At 41.9% G+C, this 20,244-nt stretch overlaps 4 protein-coding genes across 6 annotated transcripts in view; all 4 read right to left on the bottom strand.

Moving 5' to 3' along the window:
- Positions 1–2,750, bottom strand: part of LOC118419141 — a 4,665-nt gene extending 1,915 nt beyond the window's left edge. The window contains exons 1-5 of the mRNA XM_035825452.1: positions 2,347–2,750; positions 1,721–1,899; positions 1,332–1,391; positions 890–1,095; positions 547–715 (exon numbers count right to left, since the gene is read on the bottom strand). Coding sequence (XP_035681345.1) covers positions 547–715; positions 890–1,095; positions 1,332–1,391; positions 1,721–1,897 — 612 coding nt within the window. The 5' untranslated portion in view covers positions 1,898–1,899; positions 2,347–2,750. The remainder of the gene's footprint in view (positions 1–546; positions 716–889; positions 1,096–1,331; positions 1,392–1,720; positions 1,900–2,346) is intronic.
- Positions 2,751–3,263: 513 nt separating this feature from the next.
- On the bottom strand, positions 3,264–6,293 carry LOC118419142 (calcium-binding protein P-like). The gene is made up of 6 exons (XM_035825453.1): positions 6,246–6,293; positions 5,668–5,727; positions 5,376–5,479; positions 4,826–4,997; positions 4,501–4,576; positions 3,264–4,141 (listed from the first exon to the last, which is right to left on the bottom strand). The coding sequence occupies exons 3-6, from the start codon at positions 5,459–5,461 to the stop codon at positions 3,909–3,911; spliced, it is 567 nt and encodes a 188-aa protein (XP_035681346.1). The 5' UTR covers positions 5,462–5,479; positions 5,668–5,727; positions 6,246–6,293; the 3' UTR covers positions 3,264–3,908.
- A 1,644-nt stretch (positions 6,294–7,937) lies between these two features.
- Positions 7,938–15,115, bottom strand: LOC118419140 (protein shisa-4-like). Of its 3 annotated transcripts, none has more exons than XM_035825450.1 (8): positions 14,974–15,083; positions 14,229–14,282; positions 12,727–12,923; positions 11,977–12,036; positions 11,072–11,244; positions 10,310–10,478; positions 9,934–10,009; positions 7,938–9,755 (listed from the first exon to the last, which is right to left on the bottom strand). In XM_035825450.1, the coding sequence occupies exons 2-8, from the start codon at positions 14,230–14,232 to the stop codon at positions 9,448–9,450; spliced, it is 987 nt and encodes a 328-aa protein (XP_035681343.1). In that variant the 5' UTR covers positions 14,233–14,282; positions 14,974–15,083; the 3' UTR covers positions 7,938–9,447. The 3 variants fall into 3 exon arrangements, with proteins under 3 accessions (XP_035681343.1, XP_035681342.1, XP_035681344.1); XM_035825449.1 differs by lacking the exon at positions 11,072–11,244 and adding an exon at positions 11,296–11,468 and having other exon boundaries at positions 14,974–15,080; XM_035825451.1 differs by lacking the exons at positions 11,072–11,244; positions 14,229–14,282 and adding an exon at positions 11,296–11,468 and having other exon boundaries at positions 14,974–15,115.
- A 1,081-nt stretch (positions 15,116–16,196) lies between these two features.
- On the bottom strand, positions 16,197–20,004 carry LOC118419420. Its single transcript, XM_035825788.1, has 6 exons — positions 19,896–20,004; positions 18,959–19,132; positions 17,923–17,982; positions 17,118–17,432; positions 16,691–16,757; positions 16,197–16,369 (listed from the first exon to the last, which is right to left on the bottom strand). Exons 2-6 carry the CDS (start codon positions 19,118–19,120, stop codon positions 16,197–16,199), a joined length of 777 nt encoding a protein of 258 aa, XP_035681681.1. The 5' UTR covers positions 19,121–19,132; positions 19,896–20,004.
- Positions 20,005–20,244: the final 240 nt, after the last annotated feature.

Here is a 20,244-nt window from a genome sequence, read left to right as displayed (position 1 = left end):
TCGACCTCTGCTTGGAGAGTACATACAGAGTGAACGTAAGCCGTCTGCAATAGCATTGCTTTTAGCTTATTTCCTGAAGCGAAATGTCACTTTCTTCTGATAGACAGACAGTGAAATATTTTTGCATCTCAGTAAAACGTTTTTCAACAAAGTTAGAAATCACACTGTGTTGCTGGCCTTACTTGTATGCATTAATTATTTGTACATTGTCAAGAAACAACCAGAAGCAAAAATAGCATTTGAAATCCAACCATGGCAACTGAGCCAAGCCCGTGTCTCCACAATCTCACCACACACAAACACTTCCACGTGCGCATGTGCATACATGTACACACACAAACACACACACACACACACACACAGAGAGAGAGAGAGAGAGAGAGAGAGATACGCACACACACAGACACACGCACACACACACACACACACACACACACACACACACACACACACACACACATACACACACACACACACACACACAAATACGCACACACACAGACAGACACACCCGCACACACGCACACACAGACACACACTGCCTACCGGAGGTTGTTGTGTGCCGTCACAGCAGTTCCTACATGCTCCGCGGCAGGTCCTGACGCTGACGATGAACATCAGAACTGTCTCGGCAAGTCCCAGCAGGATCTGGAGGATGTGGAGGATCCTGACTCCCCAACAATTAACACTGCGCCAGTCGGGAAACAGATCGTACCTGCAAAACAGAAGAGTTATAGTGTCAACATGTATCATTGGAAGTAAAGTGTACCTACCCCAATGTGCATACGTCTTTACATGTTTTGATAATGTCTGAAAGAAAGTTTCTTTTGTTAGATTCGTTACATAACCAAACTGCAACAATCAAGTTGTCAACATCCTTTCCACTTACCAGTTATCAGACCAATAATCACTACAGCGGTGGGTGTAAATAATCTGGCCGTCAATCTCGTGAGGGGTGCCTCCGTCACGATCACATGGTCCCGACACAAACTGGTCACACCGGATTCCATCGATGCCTTGTCCCGCGGCTGCGATCACGAAAATCCCAAAGGCAGCGATGATGCCAAAGATGCTCATCACCAGTAGTGCTATGCTCTGCATGGTGGGAGGGGTGGTGGTGGGGGGAACGAAAAAATGTCAGAAATTCAAAGACTTTAAACTTTCACTAGATACACTAGACAACATTATGAAGGGAAGAAACATTCAGGTAAAACTGCTACTGCTGTATGCATCTAGTAATTTAGATAAAACAGCCTAAAAATTCGTGCTCAAACTTTATCTATATCTGTTAAATTTTGTAAGAGAGTTAAGTAGAACATGGAACACCTCACCAGACAGGCATTATCAGGACTCTTCTCTCCACGGACAGCCAAGCCTCCAGCAACTATAATCTGTAAAACATCACATGGGATCACCAGTAATATACATGCAACTGTACATGTGCATATTTGCATGGCAGCATGCAGGCATATGCAATATGTAGGCATGTAAGCCTGCCCTGTCTCATGAGACCCATAGATTCTTGCCTATGTGGACAGGTGGTCGCTATAGACACGATTGTCAATGATTGTGTCAATGGGAAATATATACATGTATAACGGTCCCATTGGTCAGAATTTGTTCATGTATGTAGAGATGGCTACTTGTACAGATTTGACCGTAACGTTCCACGTAGTTTCAGTCACTCTTTCTGTAGCAAAGAAAAGGCAGTCATACTTACAAAGATACCTCCCCATATGGGAGCGCTGATGTGATGGACACCAGCAAATGGGTATCCTGCATACACCCCATCAGCTATCACTGCCAGGATGAAGCCAACGACGCCCAGAACAATCAGGGCCCAGCCGAGGTTGTACTTATAGCTGCCTCCACAACTGCCGAACTCACTGCAGCACATGGCTGGGTAGATGGAAATAACATAATGTACATCTGACTGCAGCGGTTACAACCATACATTGTAAACCATCATTACGTCTGCCACATAGTCAGTGAGCTTTGGCTGTAACTATTGATCACCTGTGTCAGTAACCTGCATGTGAGTCAAACATGCCATCTCTGATTGCCCTTATTTGTATGTATTCACACAATCTATGATGCATATTATTGACAGGAAGTACTGGAATACAATTGATTTAGTAAACATCCAATCAAAAACTCAGGGAGTAGAGAGGTCACCGAAAAGCGTAACTTACGGATCTAGGACGTGATCAAGTAACCGAAGGCATGGGCGGTGTCAGTCCGTAAACCATGAACCTTGCAGAATATGAAAGTGAAAGAGAAGACCGACGGGAGATCAGTCGAAATAACAAGTTGTTATGGTACCCTCCTGTCTTGTAACAGACTCACCTGGTCAGTGGAAACGCCTTGCAAGTGACAGTTTCAAACCAAGGTCAAGTTTGTCAGTCAGAGCGTCTTGCACGGCAACTTTCAGCTCCTTCAGGACTACACAAACCGTGCCGGTGTCACGGTCTGAGGATACACACTGTTCCCTGTTGTTGTGCAGAGATGAGTTATCGGTAGATTTGACCTCTATGGCATCTGCAATGAAACTCGATCCATCTGAGCCTTTGTGCTGTGGTTTCAGGTAGCCTTTCTTTAGCCCAAAACAACAACTGTCAAACAAAGCGCGCAAAGCTTCAAATGTCCAACTCAGTCCTCAGTTTTGCTACCCTGCCTTCGGGAGCGGACAAAAGCGAACAAGGCTGGGCTCCAGGCTACAGTTTCACCCGATAGCCTTCTGAGAACCTTTGACTCCTGTGCCAAACCTGTTCTTTATATGGATGTGAAAACTTGTGGTGCCGAGAAATTGAATGATCGAAACTACACACGAGTGACACGACCTCTATGCAAAAACATCCCTGGAGTCTCCGGAAATAGTAGCTTAGCATGTTGGTCCGAATTGGATATACATGCTAGGCAGATTTCTCCTTGCCAATGACATAGCAATTTCCGTCCGTCTTGTAAAGTAAAGTCCAAGTCTAACAACTTGTCATCGTTCAGGTTGAGTTTTTAGCTTGGCAGATATTTTTATCAACGACTGCAAAACATCGTCCAATAGGTGGGGTTATTCGTCCGTGTATAACATAACGTTAAGTAACAGTGGAAAGTAATTATACTGTTCCGAAAACGGAATAGGTAACGTTACGCGCCAATGTACAGGACCTGAAAATAAAATGATATTTCCAACTTGAATGCATTTGACTTCACACTGCTCCATAATCGTGACACTGGTGTGTTAGTTTATCAGCTCATGATCATACATGTCTCTTAATTCAATAGGTTAATGCATTGAAACATTTTTTCTTGAATGCTGAATGCTTATGTAATTGGTATTCAATTACATAGATTTGAGGCTTCCATTGTATACTTTATCCATTAATGTGGATTTCAATTTATTCCATTGATTGTTCACAACAACAGTAGTACACATGTTGGATATAGCAGCAACAAAGAATATTACATGACGTAACTGGTGTGCTACATATCATACATGTACTTCCGTATATAGTGCCCATATAATCAACATGATTGCGGACTTCATGAATTTTGATTATGACTCTTCTAGACTCCTTGTACGGCTGCAATGATCACATCATGCCCTTGGTTCTCTGATACACATAAAACATTTAATAGCAGCTTTCCATTAGGCGTATCTCATACTCCTAGGGTAGAAACATTCACCAAAAGATATATTTGTTTAATCCATGCTTATTTCAGAATTCATGTGTGGGTCCGTAGTATATCAGTAAAATTAATGTTTACCTTTCCAAAAGGGTAGCATAACATCAAAGTAGGTTTTCCACATATATTCTTGTATGCGTCAAGCATCCTTAGCTGATACATAAAATCAGTGCCATTGAGTATGAAGCTAAACTTGGTGGGCATATGAAAAAACAGCAAAAATGCATTCAAATCTTCTGCTCTGCACCCATGTTATAAGGTGGAGGTTCTGACACAGTGGGTTGGGGCATCCCTTGTGTTGGGTACGCCCCAGGCTGGGGTTGTGTTGGGTACGCCCCAGGCTGGGGTTGTGTTGGGTACGACCCAGGCTGGGGCTGGGTTGGGTACGGCCCAGGTTGTGCTTGTGGGTTGTAGCCTGGCTGCTGTCCTGCATACGGCTGGCCAGGAGGAGCACCAGGCACTAAAGGAGACAAAGAAGAGAAAAATGATGCACTCGTATCATATTATTATTTTTATGTACTATATATACTGCACAGGAAAACATTATAGAAATATGAAAAGTGACCATGACTGTATGTGTCGAGGTCGAACAGTTGCATGCAATACATTCAGTGCTCATCGTTACTTGTGTTTTTTTTGCAGTAATCAAAGGATCATGCCCGGATGAAAATCAACTTTAATAATATCAGGGCAATTCTGGTGAATACTATAATCATACATTACACTATAAAATACACAGCAACAAACTTGATAGTATTGTGGCCGCAGAAAAATACATTTAGGAGTAGCCCCGGGGTTATCTTGAGTAAGGTGCCTCACCTGTCTGCACGAGGATGTCCCCAGAGTACCCCTGTTGTGGTAAGGGTTGCCCTGGCTGGTAAACGTGGGCATGTGTCTGAAATGTACAAGAAGAAGGTAACATATATATATACTGAAGGGAGTGAAGTTAATGTATGCCATCTGCCCTACACACACATACACGTGCACACAGAAACACGACAGACACTCGCACACACAGACCCACACAAAATCCAAACACATACAAGCACAGAGAGAGAGGGGAGCGAGAGAGAGGGGGGAGAGAGGGAGAGGGAGAGACAGAAAGAGAGACAGAGACAGAGAGAGGGCGAGAGACGCTGCCTACCGGAGGCTGTTGTGTGCCGTCACAGCAGTTCTTACAACAGGTTCCACAGCAGGCCCTGATGCTGACTATGAACATCAGAACTGTCTCGGTCAGTCCCAGCAGCAGCTGGAGGCCATGGAGTGCATATATCCCACCACAGTCAACACTGCGCCAGTTGGGATCGAGAATGGACCTGCAACACGTGGTCCACAGTTACAGAATCAACAAGAATCATTGGACCTAAAGTGTGACCAACCCAGTGCGCAAACATCTTTACATGTTTTGATGATATAACGTTATGACAAGACGTTTCTATCGCTACATAACCAACTACAACAGTCAAATCGTCAACATTCTTGATGTTTCTGCCACTTTTTTTGGGGGAGTGGGAATATTAAACAGTCAATTATTTTGCAATAATTACGATGTGACAGTAATAAGTAATTGAGTAATGATGAGTATACTCATTTTTACTCATTAATTACTTATCACTCGCCAGTAATCAGGCCACCAAACGCAGTTATGACCGTAACCATAAGTGTTATTTCTGATACGTAGTTCCATCACAAACCATTCACAGTTGGGTCCATCGACGGTTAGTCCTATGATGGCGACGATCCAAATCACAAAGGCAAAGTTGATGCCAAAGATGCTCATCACCAGTAGGGCTATCCTCTGTTAGGTGAAAGGGGGAAAGATGTTATAAATTTCTTTTCAAGAACAGAACACCCCCTCCCCCGACTCTTAATATATGCACAGCTCTAGCACCTTTCTAGGACTTCAGTTGGATAGCTTGTTCTATCAATCAACGCCACCAACTCTCTCCTAAATGAGAAAGGTAAGTAGAACATGGAACATCTCACCAGACAGGCATTTTCAGGACTGTTCCCTCCACAGACAGCCAAGCCTCCAGCTACTATAATCTGTAAAACATCACATGGAACCATTAGTAACAGTTTATTTACTGGTAACAATACTACAGTAGTAGAGAAACTCTAAGGAAAATATGGTGGCATTTGCTTCAACCAAAGGTACAAATGTAAAGGTTGTAAAATGACTGAGTGGAAGGTAAGTGGTTTGGGCTTGTGTTGAACAATGATATATATCAATTCCACAGAGCCATGCAACTGTGGAATTCCTTTCCACCTGGCGCACATACTCATACACATAGCTCCTTCTCTGTCGTCATTTGAAACCAAAGCCTGGACCTCTCTTGGGGACAGTTCTCTATATAACCCTAATCAGTACTCACTATGTTACACGATCATTAGCTTATGTCGTCTACGTATGGTGTGTATATTCATTGTATTATATTATGTAGATTTTAATGGAATATTGTACGGAATGTGTTTAAATCAACGTTCGCTTTTATGTAACCAACAAGTCTGTGAAGAAGGCTACTACTTCCTATGCAGTAAAGAAAAGATAGTCAAAAACTTACAAAGACTCCTCCCCATATGGGAGCGCTGATGAAGTGGACAACAGCAAACGGGTACACCCCATCAGCAATCACTGCCAGGATGGCGCCAATGACGCCCAGAACAACCAGGGCCCAGCCGAGGTTGCGGATACAGGTCCCCTCGTACTTACAGTTCCCACAGCAGCCTTCTTCACTGCAGCACATGGCTGGATAGGAAGAAAATAGCACAATGTTGCAACGGTAACAATCATACATCGTCAGTTAGCAGTAATACCCTGCCACACAGTCAATGAGCTTCAGATAACGGTATTCAATGATCACCAGAAGATCGTCAAAATGAAAAAAAAAATCGTATGCTAAAAATCTACTCCACTGGGGACTTGGAAACATTGGCCAATCTCTAAAATGTTGGGCGAGAGAGCAAGAATTAGCAGAGGCAGCGGCAGAAAAATACTGACGGAGCGAAATATTGCTGACCAAATTTTCAGGATGTGGAGCGTTCCGAAAGCGCGACGATCCTTAGATGGTCCGGGGGCATGCCCACTGCAATGCGGAACTTGCGGAATAATCTATGGCGGAACTTGCGGAACAGGAACATTCAATAGCCAACATCACATTATCAATATGACTGTTGCTGTTCCTGTTCCCTTTGCTTTATCACGACACCTTCATACTGTTTAAATAGTGTAAAAAGCATGTTTTATTAGTCACAACGCATTAGGAATTACAGACTAGCTCTGACCACTGTATTCAGACGTGATCAAGGAACGGAAGACATGGGCGTTGTCAGTCCGCGAATCATGAACCTTGCTGTATCTGAAAGGGAAGACCGAAGGGAGATCAGTCGAAATAATAAGATTTTTATAGCATGCGCAGTTTTGCCGTGTAACAAACTCACCTGGTCAGTGGAGACGCCTTGCAAATGACAGCTTCAAACCAAGGCGAAGTTTGTCACTCAGAACGTCGTGCACGGCAACTTCCAGTCCCGTTACGGCGTGTCGAACAGGTGCGTGAAAGGATACTGTTCCCTCTTCTTGTGCTGAGATAAGTCATCGGTACATCGAGACTGAGAAGGTCGTTCTTGCACCAGGCTATACGCCTGTACAACGAGTCCTGATACTCTGCGTAGGACGTTCCTGTCCTTACTCCGGTGTTCCTTGTGAAGTATAATGTACAACTTTGTATAGGCGCTTCTGCATCATGTACTGTAATTTGTTTAATAGATGTATATACGTATATTTTGTACTCGACATGTTGAAAATTTGTACATGTACTGTAATTTGTTTAATAGATGTATATACGTATATTTTGTACTCGACATGTTGAAAATTTGTACATAATCAGTGATATTCAGTTTGTTCTTACAAACTGCGATGCTGATTCTTTTCTGAATAAACGAATGCTGATTCTTTTCTGCATAAACGAATAAACATTTGACCCACTGAAACTCGAGCCGTCAACTTTTGTACTTGTTTATGTATTTTCCTTTTGATACCTAGGCGTAATCAGGTAACTTTTCATTATCCAAAAACAACTATCAAACAAAGCGTGCAAAGCCATATACATGTACATCTTCAATATCTAACTTGTTCCTCAACTTAATGTCTATATATTTAATATGTGGATTCTGGAAGGGCCATCGATAAAATCTGAAGTCTGCAATCAGGAATAATCTGGGTACTACTGAGTATATATAGGAGTAAATATACAGTACACCAGTTGCGATATTTAATCATCTTTGATGTTGCTGACATATCGGGCCATATATGTTACAACCAACCAAAGCAGTACAATTGAATCCCACATTAATGGATAAGGCATAAGTTTGCAAAGAAATCCTGAAATTTATCACATCAAATATCTCAACCAAACATGGAATTGGTAAAATGGCTTTCAAGTCTATCAACATTCACTGTTAACACAGATATTATATTATTTCTTGATACATGAATATATAATTCATCACCTTTGATGTAACTTGATACCATTCAAACTTCTGATCAATTAATCTCATCTTTCATTTAATCATTGTTTGAAATGATTTTCGTTATGTCATAAGTGTTACATCAGCATTTTAGCAGATTACCAGAGCAGCCTGCACCGGAAATGTGTATTTAATGCAAATATCATTTGTTCCTCCATGGTGAACAGGAACAACAACTCCATATCTCTTACTGGGAAATGATCCTGGCGAGATACATTTCGAGGATCTTTACTTTGTTACTCAGTATTTGTTCCTTTGTTTTCACTGTCACATGATATTTTTATCTTGGATATATTCAATGCGTATTTTGTTCACATACATTTTTATTGGAATGATAATCAGTTTCCTAGCAACAACTGATTTGCACAATGCATATTTCAGCTTCTACAATCATAAGTGCTATGTATTCAACTCATTATGAAGCATGAATAGGAATTATTTTGAGTGATGGTTGCATGAAACATACACAGCTTTTAAAGTTGAATTACATGTACCGGTAACTATATCCTTTACATACAATACATTGATCCTGACTGTCCATCACAATTAGCAGTTCAATGAATGACAGAACGGCAATAAGCGGTTCAACCAATGCGAGAGTGTACACATGTCTGTCAAATATTTGCATTTTTATGCTTCATTTTGCATCTCCACATGGGCTGTGGGATCAGTCTATCTAACAGGCATTAATCTCTAATAACAGGCATAAATCTTTTGAATAAATCTACTGAATAATAATGTTTAATAATCAGCATCAACAGGAAGCACTCATTTCAGTGTCTGAATCTCTGGATGGAAGAAACTCATTCACTGCAACTATCACAACTCTTGATGTCCATCTGTGGTGCTCTGCTTCACATGAAACATTTCTAAAAGAAGCTTTCCATTACGCATATCTTACACTCTTGGCTAGCCAAAAATATAATATTGTTTCACTGGTCTTTTTCCATTTACACTGCTCCCTATGGCTAAAAATTTGCCAAGAGTTATTGGCTCAATTATCTGTTGTTATTTCAGAATTAATGACAATCTATCTGGAGACATATTAGCATTTGTGTACTTAGCAAAACATAATGTTTACTGTCCCAAAAGGGTACAGAAACATCAAAGCCGGTTTTCTACATATAATCCTGTTACAAGTTTGCACAATGGTCTGCACTACTTAGCTGGTACATAAATTGTCATTGAATATAAAGCAACACCCAGCAAGCATATGGAAAAAAAGAAAAAATGCATCATTTAAATCTTCTGATCAGTAACCGTGTTATAAGGTGGTGGTTGGGGCCCTGCCTGCGTGGGGTACGACCCAGGTTGGGCTGGGTAAGGACCAGGTTGGGTTCCAGGGTATGCCCCAGCCTGGGGTTGAGCTGGATAAGTCCCAGGCTGGGGTTGGGTTGGGTACGACCCAGGCTGGGGTTGGGTTGGGTACGACCCAGGCTGGGGTTGTGTTGGGTACGGCCCAGCCTGCGGTTGCATTGGGTACGACCCAGGTTGTGCTTGTGGGTTGTAGGCTGGCTGCTGTACTGCATATGGCTGGCCACCGGGCGCTATGGGGACAAAGAAGAGAATTGATGTATGTAGTGTATCACACATTACAGAAGAACAAAAAGGAATAATGAGGAATGTATGTGTTGAAGGTAAAGAGTTCCAGCATCCAATGCATTCTTGTGACCTCAGAAAAACATCTTAAAGGGTAGACCCAGTCTGGTGAGTAAGGTTTCTCACCTGTCTGCATGATGATGACACCAGAGTGCACCTGCTGGGGTAAGGGCTGTCCTGGCTGGTACACGATGGCATGTGTCTGAAACGTACAGGAAGAGGTATATATATATGATAGGGTTACCTTAATGTATGCCATCTGGCCTATCATTGTTGGCTTCTTTCCTAAAGTAAGATATCAATTTCTTCTGGTAGATAGAAAATTTTCAGTAAGAATGTTTGCATTGTCATAAGTTAGAAATCACACTGTGTTGCTAGACTTACTTGCATGCACAGTAGAAACCAATGCAAAAAAAATAACAATCAAAATCTAACCGTGGTGACTGAGACCACACACAAACACTCCCACGCGCGCTGCTGCGGTGCGCATGTGCATACATACCGGAGGCTGCTGTGTGCCTTCACAGCAGTTCCTACAGGTTCCACAGCAGGTCCTGATGCTGACGATGAACATCAGAACTGTCTCGGCAAGTCCCAGCAGCAGCTGGAGGGCGTGGAGGGCCTTTATCCCACCACAGTCAATATCGCGCCAGTTGGGATACAGATCGTACCTGCAGAACAGAACCAAAATACAACAGTCAGCATCCTTGATGGGGGATACTGGTGTTTTCATCCACAAACTTTACAAAACATCACAAACTGTTAAGCCACATATACCACATTTACACTGCTAAGGCATCAGTACAAACTTCTTCACATACAATTCACATACATGACACATACAAAATACCAGGCAGCACTTTACTATATACCTAACATAATAGTTTGCGATAATCATGACGGCACAGTACTCAGGAAATGGTAAGGGACACTAAACAAGCAGTGCTCAAAATACTTTTTTCAGCCTTGCTGCCCAGGCGGCAACCTGAGTCAAAAGCCAGGTTGCACCATCAGGTTGCCCACTTCCAAGTTATTACTTTTTTCAAATTAGCTACTTATCCATTATCTTTTCTTCCAGTAATAGTCTTCCCAACTTGCTACTGTAAAGCTTATGCATGTAGGTGGGGGAAAAGCGGTGTTTCAACTGCAAAATTTCAGGTTGTCCAGTGTGCAACCTGGGTTTAAAATTTAGTTGCGCCAAGCAAAATGTGGTTGCAATTGCAAGTGCACAAGTGGGTATTTCGAGCACTGAGCAAGTACTTACCAGTAATCATACCACCAACCACAGTTATCATTGTGAGATTCGTAACTTTCACAAGGTCCCAGTTTAAACCATTCACACTGGTTTCCATCAGCTATTAGCCCTATGGCTGCGATGATCCAAATCACAAAGGCAAACATGATGCCAATGATGCTCATCACCAGTAGTGCTATCCTCTGGGGAGAGAAAAAACATGTTAGAAATTTTTAACAAGTGCAAGTACTTACCAGTAGTCAGACCACCAACCACAATTCCAATCCCAATTGTTGTCTCCCTTACATGGTCCCTCCACAAACCAATCACACTGAGTCCCATCGACGCCTAGTCCTATGGCTGCGATGATCCAAATCACAATGGCAAACATGATGGCAAAGATGCTCATCACTAGAAGTGATATTCTCTGTAAGGTGAGGACAGGGGAAAGAAAAACATGTTAGAAATTTCTAGACTTTAAACTTTCACAACAGTTAATATCTATGTGTTTCCATGAATTGAAAAAAGGGTAAAGATGCACTGACTGAGATTCTTTAAGGACAAGAAATATTCAGCTGAAACTGCTAGGTACCATCAACTCTCACATGACTCAACCCTTTGCCATTATGATAATACTGTCACATCCAAAAAAATGTACACCTAAATATCTGCAGATTTATATATCTCAGGATTACCGGATGCTTCATTGGAACATACCTTTAAATAACTTTGAATTGTATTTTTTCTCATGTGGCAGTATTATAATTTTATTTGGTGGATTCATGAGAGTAATCAAGGTGAACCTGCAGGCTGGGTCTGACAAAAATAAGTATTTTGAAAAAACAAACATAGGGCTGCATATAGGGTGTTCATCTGTTAAACTTCATTGACACTCTCCTCAGTGAGAAAGTTAAGTAGAGCATGGAACACCTCACCAGACAGGCATTTTCAGGACTCTTTCCTCCACAGACAGCCAATCCTCCAGCAACTATAATCTGTAACACATGGGATCATGAGTAACATTCAGTTAAATGTAGAGAAACTTGAGGAGTATATGGTGGCATTTGATTCAACCAAAACAATTTTTTTTAAAGTCCAAATTGGAAGATTATAAAAAATGACTGTAGTCAAAGGTAATAAGTAGTTTGGGTTTGTGTGAGCAATACTGAATATGTTAAGGTGCATGTAGGCATATGCAATGTTACATATGCAGGCATTTCCATGTACTGTACAATCAAAACTTCCCCAAAAGACCTTAGGGGACTGATAAAATCTGGTCTATGTGGGCAAGTGGTCACTATAAACAGAATTCTTGAAATTAAATAAAACTTGTGTCGATGGGAAAAATCGAATAAGGGACCATCAAAAAGTGCTCACATGGGTCAGATTTTCCCTATGTAGAGGTGTGACCGTACTTATGTAGTTCCAGTCACTTTTATGCTAGCCTTCTTCATAGATATCTGGAGCAGATGTATTGTATGTAGACGAATTTCAACATGAACTACTAGTAAGGTTCTCTATGCTGGGAAAGGGAGTTTTGCCGCACCCTTTCCAGGCAGTGAGTCAACCTTTAGCCATGTTGAAAATCCCTAATGAGTGTTCTCCCAATAATAAATGCTCCAGAAATTTGTGAAGAAGGCTACTTTTATGCTTTAATGCATCAAAGAAAAGGCAGGCAGACTTACAAAGGCTCCTCCCCATATGGGAGCACTGATGTGGTGCACAACGGCAAACGGGTATCCTGCATACACCCCGTCAGCTATCGCTGCCAGGATGACGCCAATGACGGCCAGAACAATCAGGGCCCAGCCGAGGTTGCGGATACAGGTCCCCTTGTACTTACAGCTGCCTCCACAACAGCCTCCCTCACTGCAGCACATGGCTGGATAGGAAGGAAAATGTCATTGTACACTGTAAGTTAGTTTGTGTGACACAAACTGCAACTGGCCCCTCCCCACAGAGGCCGGCAGATGTTGGGCAGGCTGCTATAAGCAGGATAAAATCAGGTTAATTGTAAGTCAGCATTAGACCTCTGTCATACAGTCAACGATCTTTGGGTGTAACGTTAGATTTACTGATCACCAGAAGACTGCTGAATTTTGAAAATAATTGCCAGAGACAATCTACTGCATCAGGGACTTGCAAACATTGTCCAATCTCACAAATTTTGGGGAGATACTACTATAACGTTACAATTAGAAAATGATACATGCAATTAGAGTTAGATCTCGCAGACTCATCAGCTGATTGATTCTCCTGCTGTGTGACTCTCAGCCTAGGCTGTAGGATAGAAATGTACGAGATACACAACCGCTGATTGGTACATTACATGACATTGACAAGGAACAGACAACAGTTAATGGAGAACACTGACAGCTTTCATCAGTACATGCAGCTACTGACATGCTGCAAACAGGCTGCTGCTGCTGATGAGCCCCATCTTTCAATAATTGATGTTGAAAAAAAAAGCCTAAGTACTTTTACGCCCATTAGAACCCACTTCTTGTCTGGCCATGGTTCCACTGACATGCATGCTGTTTATAGGATCAGCTGGTCCCTTGATGGCAAGACTAAATTGGAGCCCCCCCCCCCCTTCCAAGATAAAGATCATGCCTTTCTGTGTGTGTGACATGTGTGTATAATAACAGCCAGTCCTGTCAAAGGGAAATGTTGCATCAGGGAGAAAATGGAACTTCTTTTGATGGTACCGGTACAGAAAAAGACCTGAACCTGGACCTTATTCATGTGAAGACTTGTGCTCATGACAATAATCCATTTCACTACAAAGAAATCCGTTTTGTGAAGTATTCGACTCACACTGGTGTTTTAAAATCCTACAAGGCTAACTGCCTCTGTACGATTGACTGTAAACCTTGGAAATGACTCTAAACTTTACTCTAATTCGCTTTTGTTATTTTCTTCGACCGGTAAGCGCCAAAACGTGTGAATGCCTGATCAAGTAGTCGGTACATTTTTTTAATAGGTCAAACATCCGGTCCCCATGATTTTTTTCAGATCCAGTTTTTCCGGACCGGTCCAATAAGAAAAAAAAAGGTTTTGTACTGGTACACTGTACACTGTACGGGTACCTAGCCCTAGTCGGCGGTTGAAACTGCCATGCGGGATCTTGCAAGTGTTCTCATGCAAACAAACAAGCAGACCCGAGCCATGTTGGGATCGGCATTACCCATCGTTCTTGTGCCCCAAGGGTGGTAGCCTGGCCTGCTGTTTCTGAAGACCCCTAATTGGGGGAGTAGCATTGGGAAGGGAAAAGAACATTTCCAGTACAAGGTTTTATTAATAGATACATGTACTGTAAGGAACATTTATCATTGTAAACCTTGTTTAGTTATTGTGCGCATGTGTGTGTCTGATTGTACATGTGTGTGTGTGTGTGTGTGTGTGTGAGTGTGTGTGTCTGTGTGTGAATGAGTGCATGCATGTTTGTGTTCGTGTAATGTGTATTAAACTATCTTTGAACTCTGAACGGGACTACTAGTGAAGCCTGCCATCTCTGATCTTATTGACAGGAAGCACTGGAATACATTTGAATCAGTATACATCAAAGCATATAGATCCTGACTGAGTGTAGTAACCGCTCGAGGGCATCTGAGGGGATAGAGTTGTCACCTGGCAAGCGGGACTTGTGCAACAATAAGAACGTGTAAGCCAATAATACCATATCATCATTACGCCTGTTGAAGATGATGATGTCCCAGTCCGAGAGTTTAATGTTGTTTGAGCGGTGCATAATGATATGGCAAAAAAAATGGGAGACGAGTTTTGGTTTCTGGTCAAATGAACAAGAGACATGGGCGTTGACATATCAGTGCAGTCCGTGAATCATAGATTAGAAATTACCGTGTTTGAAAGGAAGATCGAGGAGAGATCTGTAGCTTTTATAACATCGTCGTGCCTTGTTGTAAACTCACCTGGTCACTGGAAACGCCTTGTAGTACTAAAGATAACTTCAATACTTCAAGGCCAAATCTGTTTTGACACTCGTCAGGCAAGCAAACGCAGGAACTGGAGAAGGTGCATTGTGGGTATTATCAGTGCTGCAGTACACATAAATTTCGCTAGTCGGTGTCTCCAAGCAGATGTATCGCAATGTCTTTTAGGTAGCGTCGTTTGGGGGTGACGCCCGCAATACCGCAAGCATCATTGGACTACAACGTTAAAGGTTACTTTTGATTATTCAAAGAACACGCACCAGTAAATATCAATCATAGCGATGACAATGCCATTGATAAAAGTGTGAATTTCTTTATTACATTGCAACACAACAGGTGTCATAGGATTGTTTTTAAATTCGAAAAGGAAGTTATAACGTTATAAGCAAATCATAAATGTTAAAATAGATAGCGCTGCATCCTCATTACTTCTTGTAAATGATACATATAATGTAAGGTACACAAGTAATACAATACATCTATAATACGTATTTTACTTGTACAAGTTAGTCAAACAAGTAATAACGTTAACGTTACATCTCTTAACATGGCAAAAAGGCATAACGTTACAGACATTTCGATATACATGTAACAAACTAGAGAACAGTCCAATCAGTCCCGGATGATCAGATCGTGTCTTGAAACGGCATGTAGATGTGAGCAGTGTACACAAAACATGACATGATATTGGCAAATTTAAGTAAGAACACGGACAATTTGTACCAATTCTGGGCGAAGGGAAACGTGACTCATAGATATAACAGTTATGTACAACGTTCGGTCTGAACCGCAGTTTATATCAAATACAGTCAGCTGCAAATATGGCTTTGCCGAACTCCTTTCGTGTATCCGAAGATCACTTTCCGATATATTTTATTACTATACATACACATATAGCTCCACACACAGCACTGAAAACATAGATTTTAATCTCATTTCTCACGCGATATATTAAAAGCTCATCGGATGAAAGGAACGTGTCTCCCGTACTCTCCAAGCAGAGGTTATAGGCGTCGGATGTTTTTGGACGTTTTTTTTTCGTTTTTATAGAGCTTTCTATTTTGTACAGTCTTCTTTATGTCTCACGACCTAAAAAGAAAACGGTACAAAATATAAAGCCCGATAAAAACGCATTAAAAAACGTCAGAAAACTGTCGGAGTCTAATTTTGCTTGGAGAGTATATTTCCCGATCGGTTGCCCTTCAGACGTGTGCCTGTGAGTGGACCACCATGGCAGGGTTGACGGGTCCGGTGACATAGGAGTAGGCGGGCGGGGGTCCCGTTGGTTGAGGCTGGAAAACAACCGGTTGTTGGACGCCTCCGCCAACATAGGTCACCCCGGATGTGTGCATGGGGTAGGCACCATAGGCTCCGGCTGTGGAAACATTTGACTTGTTAGCAAAACTCAATAAAGACCGTTTCTAAAAATCTTTTGATCGGGATGTGCTATTCTATTGATTTTTGGTGGCAGATGGCTTGTGACGTAAGGAATACATGGTGTATGTTTGGGCCCCCTACCAGGTTGCTCTGGAACTAAAGGGGCGTTTTGTCAAAATCTTCTAAAGAGGATAACTGGACAAGAGAACGACATCACGTTTCCCACGAATGCAATGCCTGTTGTAATTGGCAATTTGGGTAACATTGGGGTGGTAAACAGAAATTCAGGTTTTAAAAAAACGAGTGTTTGTCTCCTTACCTGTGTTCTGCATGATGATCATTCCTCCAGCCGTCTGAAGTGGAGCTGCCGTGTGGTAGATCACAGTCTGGAAACAAATTAAACCGTTAAACTTCATCTTTACGGTCCTGAAAACAAAACTGTTGACGGTTAGGATGTTTTGATATTCGGTTACGCATGCCTCAACTGCCATGGAAAGCTGAACTAGTCTCTTGAATGACTTGATTGTTATGACTGAGCTTCTATAGAAACTTAATGTATGTAGAACCATCAGATAGATGTATAGAATAGACACGTTACCATTTTCACTGTTTGTGCCCTTGTAACTAACCTACGGGTATGAATTCGCAAATGAATCAAAATGTATTATCATATAGCCAGACGATATTGACCAATCAGAAGGCTCCATTTCCCCCATAACCCAGGTCATTAATATTCCATATACTACCAACTTTCGGGGTGTAGGTCTCGTTCTCAGGGTATTGTCAACCATGATTAAACCGTTTAAACACGAAAAGCTTAGTGCCGCACGTACCGGCTGAACGTTGTTAGAAGAGCACATGCCGACGCAACTCATGATGGAGGTGACGAAGCCCAGAACCATCTCCGTGAAGCCCAGCAGCAGGTTGACGCCGTGGAGAGCCCGCATGGCGGCGCAGTCCACGCACGAGATCCCATCCACGGCTATCCCGGCGGCGGACACGGCCCAACAGGCAAAACACACCAGGATCACGAAGATACTGAGTGGTAAGAACGCCGCCATCTTCGAAAAAAAAGAAAAGAAAATACACATTCAACATTGAGAGAGCTTCATTCGGGTGTTTATTTGTTTCTTTGTTTGTTTCTCTGTTTGTATGTTTAACCAGGTGGAAATGTCACCTAACCTATGCTGGCTATTTCCAATGTGCCCAGGAGAGAAAAACTCCGACATATATAATATACCAACATCAAATAAAATCAAAAGTAACACTGTGAGAAATAACCATTAACGCAAGTTCCAAATTAAACCAACTTGGGAATCTCGGCGATTTGAAGGAAAGATAGTTCTAGATTGTCCAAGGTTACCACTAAAGTGATTATTTTATTGTTTTTGATCTTCGTGTAAGTTCAATGTAGAAGGCCTACATACTGAACCCTGGGTCGTTCTCATTGTTTTCCATCTAGCTAAGATACATAAGGTATAAGATGTATGGTATAGCTTTATATTCCGTATTGACATACCGATTCATACATTTTTGCTTATAATTACTTACCAAGCCTTTGTTTGTAGGACTTTTGCCACTGAACACCCCGACAATGCCAGTAATGATGACCTGTAGGAAAATAACAAGTCATGACTGCAACCAGAATGCAATGTCGAAGTACTGTATGCATTTTCCAATAGCCCAGTCCCATCATTGCTGCGCATTCTCAATTCCATGAAGTGATCTAGACGATATTAGATTTTAACCTATGAGATAATTTTAACGCCGATACATTATTTTAATGCTATACGTGTGAATGCTTTTAAAATTGTTTTAAATGTATGATGTTGTGTAACAATATGTGACGCACGAGATGGTGTATTGTAATACATCTTTTGTTTTGTAAAGAGGGCACAATTCAGCCTTTGGCTGCCACGCCGTTCTGACAAATAAACCATTTGATTGATTGATTGATTGATTGATACTGTATGGTTGTCACTCATACACTTCAACATGACTGGATCAGTGAGAAGAACATTTACTGCTGTGTGTAGAAACTGACGTTTACGTGCGTATTAGATCACTTCGTTTGTTCCTGCCCATTGCCAGGTTTATATCTAATCATTATGTAACGACTTCCTCCTGATTTGTATGTTGTAAGTCGTGTCAAGTAAATCTAGTATCAGTTGGAGTGTACATAGACAGGGGTGTAGCATACATAAATCCACTCATTATTCCAAATGCGAGACCAGATCACTCATACATAACTGTCCTGTAACCATTATTATGTTATTGATGAAATTTTGTTGTACTGTATCTGTATCTACTAGTTTAGTAGTTAACGTTACTGCCATACGTTGAAAACGGGGACGTCCTAAAACTACATGGAGACGTACTGTGGCTAAAGACCTAGCGGCCATTGGGATCCCCTGGGATGCTGCTCAGCCCCTAGCACTGAACAGACCCCAGTGGAGGAAACTTATCACAGCCTTATGTCCCACATGGGATGGAGAGGATAAGTAAGTAAACCATACGTTGTGCCCTGCACAATTGTACGTTGTGCCCTGCACAATTGCCGGACAACAAAGTTCAGTCAGTTACTCACGAGAATTCCGCTCCATATCGGCGCGCCGATCTTATGGAAGGTGAAGTATGGATTATCCGGGACGAACGCAGCGGTGGCAGAGATCCCCAGGATGACGCTGAGGGAGCCCAGCACGATGAGAGTCCAGCCCAGACCCAGCACACACGAGCCGCTGTACGACATGGTGGTCCGTCACTGGTGGGAGAAGAAGCAAGGGATTCAGCTTTGTTGATCCTTGTCTTGGCATATGGCATGTTAAATGCCACATAAAATGTGCAAACAGATTACATTGCATAAAATCCATAGTAAAATAGATTACACTTCACACACAAAAAAGCATGATTACATCTCGTTAAAAGTTTAATACTTGATAAAAATATAACAATGACAGAGAGACAATGTGTGGAATATAACTGAAGAACCATGTATCTTAAGCTCTATCTACATTAGACTTTGTAGTTGCATGTAGTAAGATATTTTGACTCAAGGCGATCTAACACATTCCGAATACTTGTATAAGGCTTTAGAAGAGTTGAAAATAACACTTGACAAAGGCCGGACTTTAACACATTGTTTACACAAGTTCACTCAAGTGTACACATTTACCTCACTCTTCATCTACAGGTGTACAGATAGCTCCAAAGTTTGAATGTCCTCATGGATCGATCAAGGCTACATATGGTGCTACCTAGTACATGCGTGCCTACAGGTGTAGCGACAATGTTCTTCGAATTTCTATTGTCATCTTGGTCATATTAGTTCTATGTTACACACCTGCCATATGGTCACGTTTATGGTATTATCTGGCAACAAGGGTACCTGCTGGCTGCAGCCCCTGTTTATTGCGTCACATCTGATAATCTTGATAAAAGTAACGCATTGCCGCCTTTTTTGTCCCTTTGAACGAGCGGTCAGGTTTGGAGTTATGTTAGTAAATAACGAAACTCGTGATGCTCACCATAGCGGCGCTCCTGTAACAAAAAAAATAAGAGTTTCCCTCGACGAACCCCCAGGGCGAACTACAGGTGAAAAACAAAGATGGCGACGGTGTTTTCGCTCCCGCATGACATATACAATGTACTAGCATTCAATTTCGTGACGTCACCCGTTCCTATGATACGGTGGAGGTATCAGTAGCACGTCGACTATTGTAGTCAGTTGCTTTTCAACGGACTTGAACCTCCTTGCTATGATATTGTTCCTTGCTATGATATTGTTTTTTTTAATCAAATACATAAACGGTGCAAATATAGTTAAGATCAACTGGCTACCGAGAAGCCACTATGTACTTTACATGATGAAGTCTT

This window comes from Branchiostoma floridae, chromosome 7, assembly GCF_000003815.2.
Source record: "Branchiostoma floridae strain S238N-H82 chromosome 7, Bfl_VNyyK, whole genome shotgun sequence".
NCBI lineage: Eukaryota > Metazoa > Chordata > Leptocardii > Amphioxiformes > Branchiostomatidae > Branchiostoma > Branchiostoma floridae.
Note: the sequence above shows the minus strand (reverse complement) of the source record. Positions and strands in the feature narration are given on the sequence as shown.

What these genes read in the sequence shown, in the direction of transcription:
- LOC118419142 (XM_035825453.1), bottom strand. Translation starts at nt 5,461, where the DNA reads ATGAGCATCTTTGGCATCAACTTTGCCTTTGTGATTTGGATCGTCGCC. An exon ending in ACGGCACACAACAGCCTCCG is followed by an intron (nt 4,577 to 4,825) that starts GTAGGCAGCGTC and finishes TGTACATTTCAG; the next exon opens with ACACATGCCCACGTTTACCA. An exon ending in GGACATCCTCGTGCAGACAG is followed by an intron (nt 4,142 to 4,500) that starts GTGAGGCACCTT and finishes TGTCTCCTTTAG; the next exon opens with TGCCTGGTGCTCCTCCTGGC.
- LOC118419140 (XM_035825450.1), bottom strand. An exon ending in GTCCTGAAAATGCCTGTCTG is followed by an intron (nt 11,245 to 11,976) that starts GTGAGGTGTTCC and finishes TTCTCTCCCCAG; the next exon opens with AGGATAGCACTACTGGTGAT. An exon ending in GGTTGGTGGTATGATTACTG is followed by an intron (nt 10,479 to 11,071) that starts GTAAGTACTTGC and finishes TCTGTTCTGCAG; the next exon opens with GTACGATCTGTATCCCAACT.
- LOC118419420 (XM_035825788.1), bottom strand. Translation starts at nt 19,120, where the DNA reads ATGTCGTACAGCGGCTCGTGTGTGCTGGGTCTGGGCTGGACTCTCATC. An exon ending in CGATATGGAGCGGAATTCTC is followed by an intron (nt 17,983 to 18,958) that starts GTGAGTAACTGA and finishes ATTTTCCTACAG; the next exon opens with GTCATCATTACTGGCATTGT. An exon ending in GACCTACACCCCGAAAGTTG is followed by an intron (nt 16,758 to 17,117) that starts GTAGTATATGGA and finishes ATTTGTTTCCAG; the next exon opens with ACTGTGATCTACCACACGGC.